This window comes from Zea mays, chromosome 3 (assembly GCF_902167145.1).
Source record: "Zea mays cultivar B73 chromosome 3, Zm-B73-REFERENCE-NAM-5.0, whole genome shotgun sequence".
Taxonomy (NCBI): Eukaryota; Viridiplantae; Streptophyta; class Magnoliopsida; order Poales; family Poaceae; genus Zea; species Zea mays.
Window position 1 is genome coordinate 6565947 of NC_050098.1, and position 13354 is coordinate 6579300.

The 13354-nt window shown below is 45.0% G+C and overlaps 1 protein-coding gene across 1 annotated transcript; it reads left to right on the forward strand.

Moving 5' to 3' along the window:
* Window positions 1-5541: 5541 nt before the first annotated feature.
* On the forward strand, window positions 5542-7227 carry LOC110973014 (uncharacterized). Its single transcript, NM_001354177.1, has 3 exons — window positions 5542-6035; window positions 6188-6384; window positions 6499-7227. The coding sequence occupies exons 1-3, from the start codon at window positions 5696-5698 to the stop codon at window positions 6961-6963; spliced, it is 1002 nt and encodes a 333-aa protein (NP_001341106.1). The 5' UTR covers window positions 5542-5695; the 3' UTR covers window positions 6964-7227.
* Window positions 7228-13354: the final 6127 nt, after the last annotated feature.

The following is a 13354-nucleotide window of genomic DNA, read 5'->3' on the forward strand; positions in this document are numbered from 1 at the left end:
TCTATGATAGGGTCTTTACTTTATTTATGTGCTAGTAGACCGGATATTATGCTTAGCGTATGCATGTGTGCTAGATTTCAATCCGATCCTAAGGAGTGTCACTTAGTGGCTGTGAAGCGAATTCTTCGATATTTAGTCGCTACGCCTTGCTTCGGGATCTAGTATCCAAAGGGGTCTAACTTTGACTTGATTGGATACTCAGATTCTGACTATGCTGGATGTAAGGTCGATAGGAAGAGTACATCGGGGACGTGCCAATTCTTAGGAAGGTCCCTGGTGTCGTGGAACTCTAAGAAACAAACTTCCGTTGCCCTATCCACCGCTGAGGCCGAGTACGTTGCCGCAGGACAGTGTTGCGCGCAACTACTTTGGATGAGGCAAACCCTCCGGGACTTTGGCTACAATCTGAGCAAAGTCCCACTCCTATGTGACAATGAGAGTGCTATCCGAATAGCAGAAAATCCTGTTGAGCACAGCCGCACAAAGCACATTGACATCCGACATCACTTTTTGAGAGACCACCAGCAAAAGGGAGATATCAAAGTGTTTCATGTTAGCACCGAGAACCAGCTAGCCGATATCTTCACTAAGCCCTTAGATGAGAAGACCTTTTGCAGGCTGTGTAGTGAGCTAAATATCCTAGATTCACGGAACTTGGATTGATTTATAGCATACATGTGTTTATGCCTTTGATCATGTTCCTTATGCATTTTGTTGCTTACTATGGTGCTCAAGGTGTACAATCACTCCCCGGACCTCACAAGTCCTTGTGCAAGTGATGCACATATTTAGAGGAAGTTGTGCTACAACTTGACCCTTTGAGACTAACCGTTTGCTTGAGTTTGCTTGATTTAGTCTCAAAGGAGGTTTGAAAGGGAAAAGGTGGACTTGGACTATGAAAGACTTCCACTGCACTCCGATGAGAGGGTAACTTCTTCCAAGTTCATCCCATGTACTCTTATTGCCTTTGTGTTCTTATTTGATGATCTTGGTGAGGCAATGGGGTTAAAGGGCCAAGATTGATCCCGTTTTGGTGCTTGATGCCAAAGGGGGAGAAAATAAAGACCAAAGCAATAAGATGGATCAGCTACCACTTGAGTAATTTTGAAAATGGTAGATTAGAGCTTTTGGTTTGTCAAAACAATGGTAGATTAGAGCTTTTGGTTTGTCAAAACTCTCTTATTGTCTCTTTTGTCAAAAAGTTGGCCTCTTGTGGGGAAAAGTGTTGATTATGGGAAAAAGGGGGAGTTTTTGAAATCCTTGATCAATTTCATTTGGAATACCTCTCTTTATGTCTCTACAAGTGGATTTGACTTAGAGATAGGAAATTAAGTTTGATTTGCAAAAACAAACCAAGTGGTGGCAAAGAGTGATCCATATATGTCAAATTTGATTCAAAACAACTTTGAGTTTTCATTTGCATTGATATTGCACTTGTTCTAGTTGCTTTATGTTGTGTTGGCATAAATCACCAAAAAGGGGGAGATTGAAAGGGAAATGTGCCCTTGGGTCATTTCTAAGTATTTTGGTGATTGAGTGCCAACACAAGTGTCTTTGTGTTAATCTATGTAAAATGGTGGACAAAGTACAAATCATGTCAAAAGGTATGTTTCTAGACTTAGTACATTGTTTTATGGACTAATGTATTGTGTCTAAGTGCTGGAAACAGGAAAAGAACAATTGGAAATGTCTTGGCTCGAGCAGCCAAGACTCTGCTCAGTCTGGGAGCACCGGACTGTCCGGTGGTGCACCGGACAGTGTCCGGTGCGCCAGGCTGGCTCGATCGAACTGCCCGCTCTCGGGAATTCATCGGCGACGTACGGCTATAATTCACCGGACTGTCCGGTGTGCACCGGACTGTCCGGTGAGCCAACGGTCGACCGCGCGATCTGCGCAAGACACGTGGCCGAGCCAACGGTCGGGAGGGGGCACCGGACTGTCCGGTGTGCACCGGACATTGTTCGGTGCGCCAACGGCTCCCAGGCGCCAACGGTCGACTCCGCCAGAGAAGGAAAGAGATCCGCACCGGACAGTGTCCGGTGTGCACCGGACTGTCCGGTGCGCCAGGCGACAGAAGGCAAGATTTGCCTTCATGGATTACTCTCAACGGCTCCTAGCTGCCTTGGGGCTATAAAAGAGACCCCTAGGCGCATGGAGGAGAATACCAAGCATTCCTTGAGCAATCTTGATCACTCACACTTCATTCTTGCGCACTTGTTCGACATTCTAGTGATTTGAGCTCCGTTCTAGTGTGCTAGTCTTTTGAGCTTAAGTCTGGGTCTTGTGTGTGCGTGTTCGCTGTGATCTTTGTGTCTTGTGTGAGTTTCTAATCCCTCCCTTGCTCTGTGCTTCTTTGTGAACTTCAAGTGTAAGGGCGAGAGGCTCCAAGTTGTGGAGATTCCTCGCAAACGGGATTAAGAAAAGCAAGCAAAACACCGTGGTATTCAAGTGGGTCTTTGGACCGCTTGAGAGGGGTTGATTGCAACCCTCGTCCGTTGGGACGCCACAACGTGGAGTAGGCAAGCGTTGGTCTTGGCCGAACCACGGGATAACCACCGTGCCATCTCTGTGATTGATATCTTTGTGGTTATTGTGTTTTGTCAAGACTCCTCTCTAGCCACTTGGAAATTATTGTGCTAACACTTAACCAAGTTTTTGTGGCTTAAGTTTCAAGTTTCACAGGATCACCTATTCACCCCCCCTCTAGGTGCTCTCACGTTACACCCTCAACCTTTTTAGCAGCTGATCTAGAATTCTGTTCCTTGTCTAACAAAACTACCGAATCAGATACCTCCCTATCATTTTTGCCTAAACCAATACCAATGTTGCTAAGATTTAAAACAGCCTCAGAAACGGGAATGTTAAAGATACTATATAAATTAATATCAGCCAACATGCTTTGCGTACCTCCGTTGCGTTCTGCCTTCAAGCGTTCGGCCCTTGCCAACGCGTGCTCGTCCGACGTGCTTGGCCTCCTCTTGCGCCCTACAGCCAAGGACTGGACACACTCCGGAATCGCCGCTAGTTGCTGGACCGTGGCTGCCTTAGTCCCCTGTGATTCAGAGCTTGTTGCCATCGCTGCCTTCTCTTCACATAGTGTATCAAGTGTTTGTGGAAGTATTCTTTTATCATTGTTTCTTGTTTCTTATCTTCCCTACGCGCCTTAAGCATCGTAGGGAGAAGGTTGAGGAGGATGTTCCACCGAAAAGGGAGGGCAGTGAGGCGAGACGTGAGGACGCCGCATAGGGGAGGATGAGAACGGGGCAGATCGCTGCGGCGGGACGCGTGGAGGGAGGTTTGAGCGGGCGTGGCTACGATAACGGGAAACATAAGACACACGAACCTGGGGAGACAAGCTACGTGGACAACAGGTCGGATCTGACGGTTGAGATTACAACGGCAGAACGAACGATTGAGATTACAAAACCGCAGAACGGCAGAACGTTAACTATTTAAAAAAAACTGAATAAGAAGTTGAGCTTACAACCTTAATAAGTAGTTGAGATTAAAGATAGTTTAATAATATCTTAGTTATTTTACTATTTAAAAAAACTGAATAAGACAAATGATCAAGCATGGCATCTAGAAATCTAGAACGTTAACTATTTTAGGACAGAGCAGGTGAACAAAAAAAGAAGGGATCTGGTTCATAGGCGACTACAATTTTGTTAGTCTGGATGAGACTCCTTCTTTTGGAGCCTTCTCTTTACTTTTGGTTTAGTGCGAGTTAACACGAACGTCATTGTTCTCCACTCGCTAAATCTAGTCATCTAAACACTAAAGAGAGACCTGCTATTTGGGGGTCTACTCAATGAGTGAGTGAGAAGAAAGATATAATAAAGTCCATAAAAAACACAGGATAACGCCACTAGCAAAAAAGTTGGAATTCACGGCAGATTAGGTGTCTAGCAGACCGAGATAGGAGTAATAATACCCTATCCAGCTCATATTATAAGTCATCCGAAAACGAAACACAAGGAGATAACAATGATAATAAAAGGGTAACAGATATATATATAGTAGAAAAACCGGTATGATATTTCTACAAGCTATAGCGATGTGTATGATGATACGTCCGCTAGGAGGGTACGAAGTGCACTAGATACCTCTCTCCTGCTGTGGTTGTTACGGTGATGACCTTTTTGCCGATGGTGTGTACCTTGGCACCTAACCTTGATAGCAATGCTTTGCTTGCATAATAAGCGTTCCTTTAGGCCAGTTATCTGATATAGATAACCTCTGGCACAACAGAAGCCAGACGGCTATTTATTTATACACACACACACATGATATCTTCACCCAACACCAACTACTTTATATTGTCGCTTTGTTTATTATCACATCCTATCACATCAGTTAGGTTTCTTAATCTTCGGTCTAGAATATCCTGGTCCAAGCTCGGCACACCACACCACACCACACCTATAGTATCTACCTTGTTTAGCGGACTACGTTTGAGATGAATCTCGGTTTGCTATTTCCTTTTTGTGAGTTGTTTGGTTCGTTGAGACGTAAGTACTCTCGCTACTGAATCAAAAAAAAAACTGACGTCGTAATTCTACGTTGGTTACCACTTTCCCACCGGATTCCAAATGAAACGAGGCTTGAAAATTCTTTCGATCATTAATTCTCATGAGGATTCAAAAACACACTTGCATTTTTATCAATATATGCTTACTATCTACTACCTGATTTATTGTATTGTATAGTCAGGAGCCACGCGGCAGTTCGCTATCTACTGCTGGTTGCTCCGCTTTCCCTACTGTACTGATACAGTTTCCATCTCGTGCCTACATGCACCCCAAAAAATTAAAGAAATAATGAATGAATGAATGAATGAATGAATTTACTTTTTCTAGCTAGATTAAGATGATGGATGCATCAGCAACAGCCCAAACACTGTAATCGACCTTCAAGTAGAACAGCTACGTCGACCTAAAACGGGGACACCTTTCATCCAATCAAGTGCAGCAGCAGGATCAGTAGGGAAACCAGCAGATAAGATAATGACACTGCTAGTTACAGTGTGCATGTATATACACAAACACACACACATTGTGTGGTGTGTAGTACACGTTTTACCCTGCTGCACGCCATGATATACCTTAAGCAGATGGATAGGGAATATATCTTGTCCAGCTCTGTCTATATCAATTTTCTTTTTTTTATATATATGCCGCAATAATGGCAAGCAGGAAACATGCGCAACAGCCCCTTTTTTTTCTCTCCCATATCCAGTTGACCCTGTCGGAATAAAAATCTGTGCCAAATATGCACGCAAGATTGCAACGAGATTCATTCCTGATATGAGCCACACAATAAACATATGTAGAAGCTTGACAGCGACCGCAATATTATTGGAGGGGATGGGTTTGCAGATTCCTGTGGATTCTAAGCGCGGTTTAACCATAAGCAGGGCATGATGCCAATGCGTCGCCGTCATGGGCGTCCAGGTGTGCGGCTGTGCGCTCCCCAGCAACTCGCTAGTCCCAGCCAGGCCACATCTTTCTCCCCTCTCCGGTGTCCTGTCCTTCCCTCCCTGCCATATTTTAAGCAGGGCCGAGGCGAGCTCCCAGATGCAAACATCCTCCTCTCCTCGCAGACATCTTATCCCCTCCCGATCGAGGCCCCCGTTTCCTCCTCCTCCGGCCACCGCACCTAGCTGTCTTAACTTGCCGTTCGCAGCCTCACGCCCATGGCTAGGAAGTGCTCTAGCTGTGGGAACAACGGCCACAACTCGAGGACCTGCAGCGGGCACGGCGCCGGGGGCGGGGGCGTGAGGCTGTTCGGGGTGCAGCTGCACGTGGGGTCCTCGCCCGTGGCCATGAAGAAGTGCTTCAGCATGGAGTGCCTGTCGTCGTCGGCGTCCGCCGCGCCGGCGTACTACGCGGCCGCTCTCGCCGCGACCAACAGCGCCTCGCCGTCGGCCTCCTCCTCCTCGTCGCTCGTCTCGGTGGAGGAGGCCCCCGAGAAGATGGCCCACGGGTACCTCTCCGACGGGCTCATGGGCAGGGCGGCGCAGGAGAGGAAGAAGGGTGAGTTCCACGGCCCGGGATTTCATCAAATCTTTTATATAGAACAGAACAGAATAGAACAACAATACTCCTGTTCCGGCAGCTTGTTTGAGCTAAGCAAGTCTGATTCTAAAAAAAAAACTCTCCTCGCCTTCTTGTCTGGGTATCACCAGGCGTTCCATGGACGGAGGACGAGCACAGGCGATTCCTGGCGGGCCTGGAGAAGCTCGGGAAGGGCGACTGGCGAGGCATCTCCCGGCACTTCGTGACGACGCGGACCCCGACGCAGGTGGCCAGCCACGCCCAGAAGTACTTCCTCCGGCAGAGCAGCCTGACGCACAAGAAGCGCAGGTCCAGCCTCTTCGACGTGGTACGTTACGTCCCGTCCCGTCCCGTCCGTCCGTCGCCACGCTCCCTCCATGCGAGACGTGCTGTACCAGCCCTGGCGTGTGCGTGTCTGATTCGCGAACCTCTTCCGTTTCAGGTGGAGAACGCCGAGAGGGCGGCGACGAGCTCCATCAAGGGCATGGAGCGCCTGCGGCTCAAGGACGCCATCACGACCGCGACCGCGACTGGCTCCGCAGAACCCGGAACCGGGACGACGGCACAGCTCCCGCCGGCCCTGTCGCTCGGCGTCGGCAGGCCACCAGCGAGGCCCGACCACGCCGCGCTGCCTCCGAGCAGCCTGCTGTCCCTGCAGCTGCCGCGGTGCTCGGCGGGAATTGGCCGCACGGCGCCGAGCCTGGCCCTGGCGCCGCCGAAACACAGCCACCCTTCTTCGTCGCTGACGGCGGCAAAGGCTGGTGGCCTGGCGCCGGACCTGGAGCTGAAGATCTCGACCGCCCGGCAGAGCGAGCACCAGCAGCAGGTCCAGATGGGGCCATCGCTGCCGCCGCCGCCGCCGCCGCCGCAGAGGACGCCCTTTCTGGGGACCATCAGGGTCACATGACATGACCGGCAAAGACGGCGGCGGTTAGTAGGGAATATCCTGCTGGTAGGAGAAGAGCTTTTGCCCATCTGAAGCTGGAGAAGGTTGCTTCAAAAGATAGGACGGGGTGGGAAAACTGGAAAGAAGGAAGCTTTTGGCAGCGTGTGCGTGTGTGTGTGTTGCTGGCACCTGGCAGTGGCAGCCGAGACGACGATGGCGTCGTGTATCATGTGGGTGTTGTGTATATCATATCATCATCATCCGAAAGATGGAAACTTTACTGGCCTAATTTTTGTCTTTTTTTTTGTCTCTTGCGAATAAAGAACGGCTGCCGTTGTCTCTCACTGAAAAGGAAACTTTACTTTTTAACGTTTGTAAAAAGACTAAGTTTTAACGTTTTTTTTTCGCTTCTTTAATAAAAAATCCTCAGTAGAGACCTCCCCTCCTGATTCTTTAAAAAAAAAACGGCTGCCGTTGCCATGCACATGCAAGCACTACTGCTCTCCCGTCCGGCCGTCCCGTCTCGCTCGACCTCTTTATGTTGACACAAAGGGGCGGAGGCCAATGGTGATGAGAGCTGAGCTCACATCATATTCAGCTCAGTGGCTTGCTTGACTCTATTTCTTTTTTTATTTAGCGTGATTTAGTTTAAAAATAAACTACAGAAATATTCGAGAATATATAATAATGATATACAAGTTTGGTTTGCAGGTGGAGTAGTTGTACAAGGATACGCAACCATGCCTGCCAAGAACTCCTGTTCCAGTTCCTGTTCGTACATGATTATATTCTTGATGCGAAAGGTGGAATACCCTTTGCAACTAGCACCTGTATCAGAGTTATTAAAACCCCATCTAGATTAGGCGTCTCCCCGCACTTTCCGGACCCTCAGCCACACGCGTGCTGACGCGTGCGCAGGGCGTCGGACTCAAAAACATTTTATCCAATCCAACTCTGAGTCTGAGCGTGTCGCGTTCCATTCCCATCCCGTCGCTACTGCCTTAGTCCCAGCCTCGCCCCCTCTCCGCGGAGCGCAGCCATCTCCCTACCCCGAGCTCAAATCGATGCCCGGACGCCAACCCGTCCCCACCGCCGCTGCGAAGCTGGAGGAAGGGGAGCATGAGCTGAGCATCGTCGACGTGCTCCTCGAGGTGTTGTCGGGCCGCTGCTAGAGAGAGATTAGGTGAGAGCTTGGTTACCCTTCTTGAGAACAGATCCACACCTTCATCGCCACCAGCGACATTCACATGCAGCATAAGCTCAGGAAGACGCCCGACCAGGTAGTCGCCATTGCCAGGGAGATGGTGGCTTACGCTCGCAGCCTCGGATGCACTGACGTCGAGTTCAGCCCCGAGGACGCCGACAGGTATAGTGTTGTTGCCAAATCAGTTGTTATCCTTGCCATCTTCGTTCAATTTTTAGCTGCATTTTACGAATCTGAATACCTAGGGAAGTGTAAGCTGCTTTAAGGTTTCCAATTCATCTAATTGAAGTTCACAAATCAACAAGTAATCTCGCACGGACAAAAAACGATCCCAATTTAGTCAAATAAGAAGGGACCTGACAGTGGAGCATCAGATTGGAGCAGGTTGTCGTCCTCTTGCCCATGGCAGCGCTACCATTGGAGGTGGACAGTCGAGCTCCCGGGCATGGCGTGGGAGCGGCCGCAAGGTCCGGTCGGCACTCGACACACGCACACAGAAGAAGCAAGGTTAAAGCTCGGCGGCCGTCAGCCAGCATCCAGTACGCGGCCAAGACAGGTCCACTTCCAAGCCCGCCCAACTCCAATCTCTAGCAAGGCAGCAACAGAAGGTAATCAATAAATTTCCCAAATCCCAATCCCCCATCCCAAAAAGTTCCCATGTTTATTTCAACGTTGAATTCCTTAATCCTAGATCATGTCACTTGTCGTTTGACATTTCTGAGTCATAAATGTATGTGTCTTTTGTCGATTTTTTAGTATTGTAGAATTAACACGAATTAGGGACTATTATGACATTAAAATGGTAGTATATGAGTTACAAGGGGCGAACTAAACCATCATCGATTGAGTTTATTTTTTTTTACCAATTTCATATTTTCATCTGGGATGTTGTGAATTTAAGAATGGAATTGATACATATATATATCATCTAATATAAACCTAGCATTTATGAGTCCATTTATGAGGCCTGTTCGGAACATCTAAAGCTATAGTTAGTTATCTAATAAATTGTTAGCTGGATTGAGCCAGATAAGGAATAAATTGTTAGATGTGTGTTAGCTAACAATTAGTTAGAGATGTTTGGAACCTTTACAACTAATTTTAACAGCTAACTATTAGCTTTAGAGAGGTTCCAAATAGGACCTTAAACCGAGGTTCCAAATAGGACCTTAAACCCGGCGCGGATGGTGTTAGACCTGGCGCAAGTGGTATACAGATTTTTTCAGTATGGTCCTAGGCGTGAAAGTTGGCAAGCTCCACCACTGACTTCTCCAAGGCAATGCTGCAACGGTCCACAAACTTTCTTTAGTCTCCCTCACCATCACATAGCAAGATAGAATGCGAATTTACCTCATGGTCTGAATGCAAAAGCATTCTTTATTTTATTTTACAAACCAGTTCATGATTACAACAGCAACAAAACAGAATATAAAACAGAATTTACTGGTGCAAAAGGAATGTTGATGGCTTACCTCATGCTGGGACACCTTCAACAGGAATGTTGATGGCTTACCTCATGCTGGGACACCTTCAACAGAATTTCATAGTATTTATTTACAAAAACAACGATCCTGTTTTTTGCGATGCAATGATAAAAATTCACTTCTCCCTCCAGGTCAAATAGAGAGTTCTTGTATCATATTCTAGGGGAAGTCATAAAAGCTGGAGCTACGACTCTCAATATCCCGGACACTGTCGGATACAATCTTCCTTATGAATTTGGAAAGTTGATTGCTGATATAAGGGCAAACACTCCTGGAATTGAAAAGGCTATCATTTCCACTCATTGTCAGAATGACCTTGGTCTTGCGACTGCCAACACACTAGCGGTACTACCTTTTCCTTGTTTATTTATTTATATTTTTTGTGTAATTTATTATCATTGGTCTGATCTTAATGAGGCTACTACTTTGACTTAACTTTAGGGCGCTCGTGCAGGAGCACGGCAGTTAGAGGTTACTATTAATGGTATTGGTGAAAGGGCTGGAAATGCTTCTTTGGAGGAGGTGAGCTGATGTCCTGGTTGCATTATCTGCTGACAATACCTTACAAAATAGTCTGATGGGTTTTGGAGAGGAATTTGAATTCGTCTGGTTGGGTGTTTTTACATGTCTAAATATTTTTTTACCTCTGTTTCAGGTTGTCATGGCAATTAAATGCCGCAGAGAACTGTTAGATGGTCTCTATACTGGAATCGATTCCCGACATATCACTTTGACGAGCAAAATGGTACAATAATACTTTCATGTCTTCCTTTTTTCCTTTGGGTCTCTTATACATATTTCAGATGACTGAAATTCTGGCACAAATTCTCTAACTATTCTAGGTGCAAGAGCATAGTGGACTTCACGTGCAGCCACATAAAGCTATTGTTGGTGCCAATTTGTTCGCTCATGAAAGTGGAATTCATCAGGTAAGCATATTTTTAGTCTCCTTGCTACCATCAACTTATTGCAATTGTAGTAGTGGCGGCTTGGTTGTTTTAAACAAATAAATAGATATAATGTCCCCTTTTCACTCCATTGGTAGTTTGTTGTCAACTGCCAAAACTTATCTATATAAAAGGGTGGACCCAATGCTGGAGCCTTCCACATGATTGGGGGAAAAATTGTTTGCATACCGGATGCAAACCCCCGGTGAAGCAGTTAGTGATTTTACCTGGCTACAATTGTGGTGTTGAACAACCTTATAGCCTTCTAGAATAGTTTATGTCTAACGAACTAAATAAAACTATAAGAAATGTATTCTAAACAGTCTCCTTTCCGAGGATGGTCTGAAAATGTTGGCGAAAATTGAGTTACCATGTATCTTGTAGGATGTCCTGAAAGGTTGAGACTGATAAACTAAATGTTAAAAATAGATTAGCTTACTTTATGCAAAGACATTAGGTTCAGTTTTGTGTAACTTGGTTAGTCTGTTCATGTTGTCTATCCAAGTAGGTTACAATAGCTAATGAGTCTGCATGGTTTGATCACTCAAGAAAAAATGACGTGTCCGAACGAATTAGTTTTAGGGAAAATTTGCCATGTATTATTTTTAGAAATATTTTTAAATAATTAATAGCAAAAAACTAGCTGTACATCAGTATGACTATGTGAACAAGTTCGCTCCAATCATCTGCATCACCATGTTATTCCATCATCATTTCGACATATCAAATTTATGCAGGGGGTTGTTCAATGCTGCATTCAGTGGAATAAAGAATTGTGAAAGATGATAAAGATAAACTCGATCATCATCTTCCACCAGTGCTTGCTGATCTGTTGTGCTTCACCATCAGGGGGCCCTGGCTATTCTCACTTTCTTAGCAAAATCGTAGGTGCAGGTGTGCAGCCACATGTTTGAATTGAAGGTGCACAGATAGCAAAATTCCTAAATAAGTTTTTGTCTAAATTTATGGGAGCTCTGTCAGGCAGTGCTTTGTATACAAAGGATTCTATCATAATTGATGAAGTGATTACTATGATTTGTGGTCTATGAGCTTAAAGAACTACTCATATTCACTTTCCATACATAATAGTAATATGATATATGGTTTATCTTCGTCCCTGATTGATCCACTTTCATTTAGTGGAATACTATTGTATTTGGTTTGGAATTCGAATATTTCACACCTTTATGAAAGTATATGTACAAATTTATTTTAAATTCATGGGCATGAGAGAAGTAACATGATTTTTATACAGGGATGCTCCTTCGTTACGGAAGACCATGCAGAACCTATCAATCCCATTGCCACATCAGCTAATATTACTACTTCTATGGATATGCGTCTAATGATGAATAAGATCAAGGTGAAGTGATGCTACCATTAGATGATCAATCATTGAGTAGCCATCTATGTAGAGCAGAGTTGGAAATGTATCAAATCCTTCAAATAGGCAGCGATTCATTATCAACCTCATGCACTTTGACAAACTAACATCTCTGGTGTACTTTGTATATGCCTGAAGGAGAATGATCCACCAAAATCCAGTGTCGATTGCATTCTCACTAAAATCTATTTTTTTGTTATTAACACTAACTATTTCATTTCCAGATTGTTGAGTTCATCTCTGTTCTACTATCAATTGGTAGTGCAGCTGCCAAAACACGACTGATTCAACTAGGAGCAATCAAGTATGCTATAGATCTATTTTTTGAGTAAGTTAGATATTGGAATCTGCATATAAAAAATTATTGAAATCCTGACAGATTTCATCATTAGGTACCCGTTTAACAACTTCTTGCACCACCATGTCGAGAATATCATCGGCTCATGTTTGGAGAGTAAGCAGGATCGACTGATTGACCATGTCCTTGATGACTGTAAACTTGTTACAAGAATTCTGGAAGCAGAGAAGAACTCTGCTCTGTCGTCAGATTTAACGAAGGTTAAATCAAATTGTCTTACTACGTCCATTGTTTCACTGTGGTTTACCTTTATCATCTTTTTTGTATTTGTTTGTTCACTTATATTTTTCTTGCAGCATACATTGTCTTCAGAGGGAAGATCTCCACCATGAATAGGAATTGTTGGTCATATGACACGGATAGCTAACATGCTCCTTCAGCTGGTCGACACCAACATCATGGTTCAATCACATTTACAGGTTTGGGTTCGATGATCATTGTATAGAGAGGAAAACCTGCTATTATTTACATGTTACAGGGTCTGCAAGCAATATCACTAATTCACTTGTAATTTGTCATGTACAATGCTCAAAATAAAATAATGTCACCTAAACTTTTTTTCGCTTAATTTTGCTATCTTGATTCTATGGGTTGTATTGAGCTTCGTGTGAAGTCAGAGTTTGAGCAATATCACCCCTGAAGTTCATTTGTGATTCCTGTATCCGATTAATTAGTGCACCCATCCCATAATGAAGCTAGCCAATCCGGTTAGCCTGAAATGCAATATGTTGTTCGTTGGATTCTGACCCCTACTGGGCGCCCCTTTCTACTGCAGAGGAGGTTGCTCTCTTCGGATGCCTCAAGCATGGATCAAAAGTCGGGCTCTTCCCGGGTTCATCTCCCGTTCATGTAAATAGGCAGTGGACGCATCTTATATAATTCTTATCTACTTTGGTCCAGTGCTTTATTATGTATGCTTAGCTCTTATTAAAGTGTCACCTTAAACCAAAATAGCTGGAAATAATCAGATGTTTTGTAACAAATTATTGGTCAAAATTTTAGCATGATCCTGTGTTCCCATTTGAAATATATTTT

Bases quoted from the DNA above. Each gene is read 5' to 3' on its own strand.
- LOC110973014 (NM_001354177.1), top strand. From the start codon at position 5,696: ATGGCTAGGAAGTGCTCTAGCTGTGGGAACAACGGCCACAACTCGAGG. The intron at 6,036-6,187 runs GTGAGTTCCACG...GGGTATCACCAG, and splicing joins GGCGCAGGAGAGGAAGAAGG to GCGTTCCATGGACGGAGGAC. The intron at 6,385-6,498 runs GTACGTTACGTC...CTTCCGTTTCAG, and splicing joins GGTCCAGCCTCTTCGACGTG to GTGGAGAACGCCGAGAGGGC.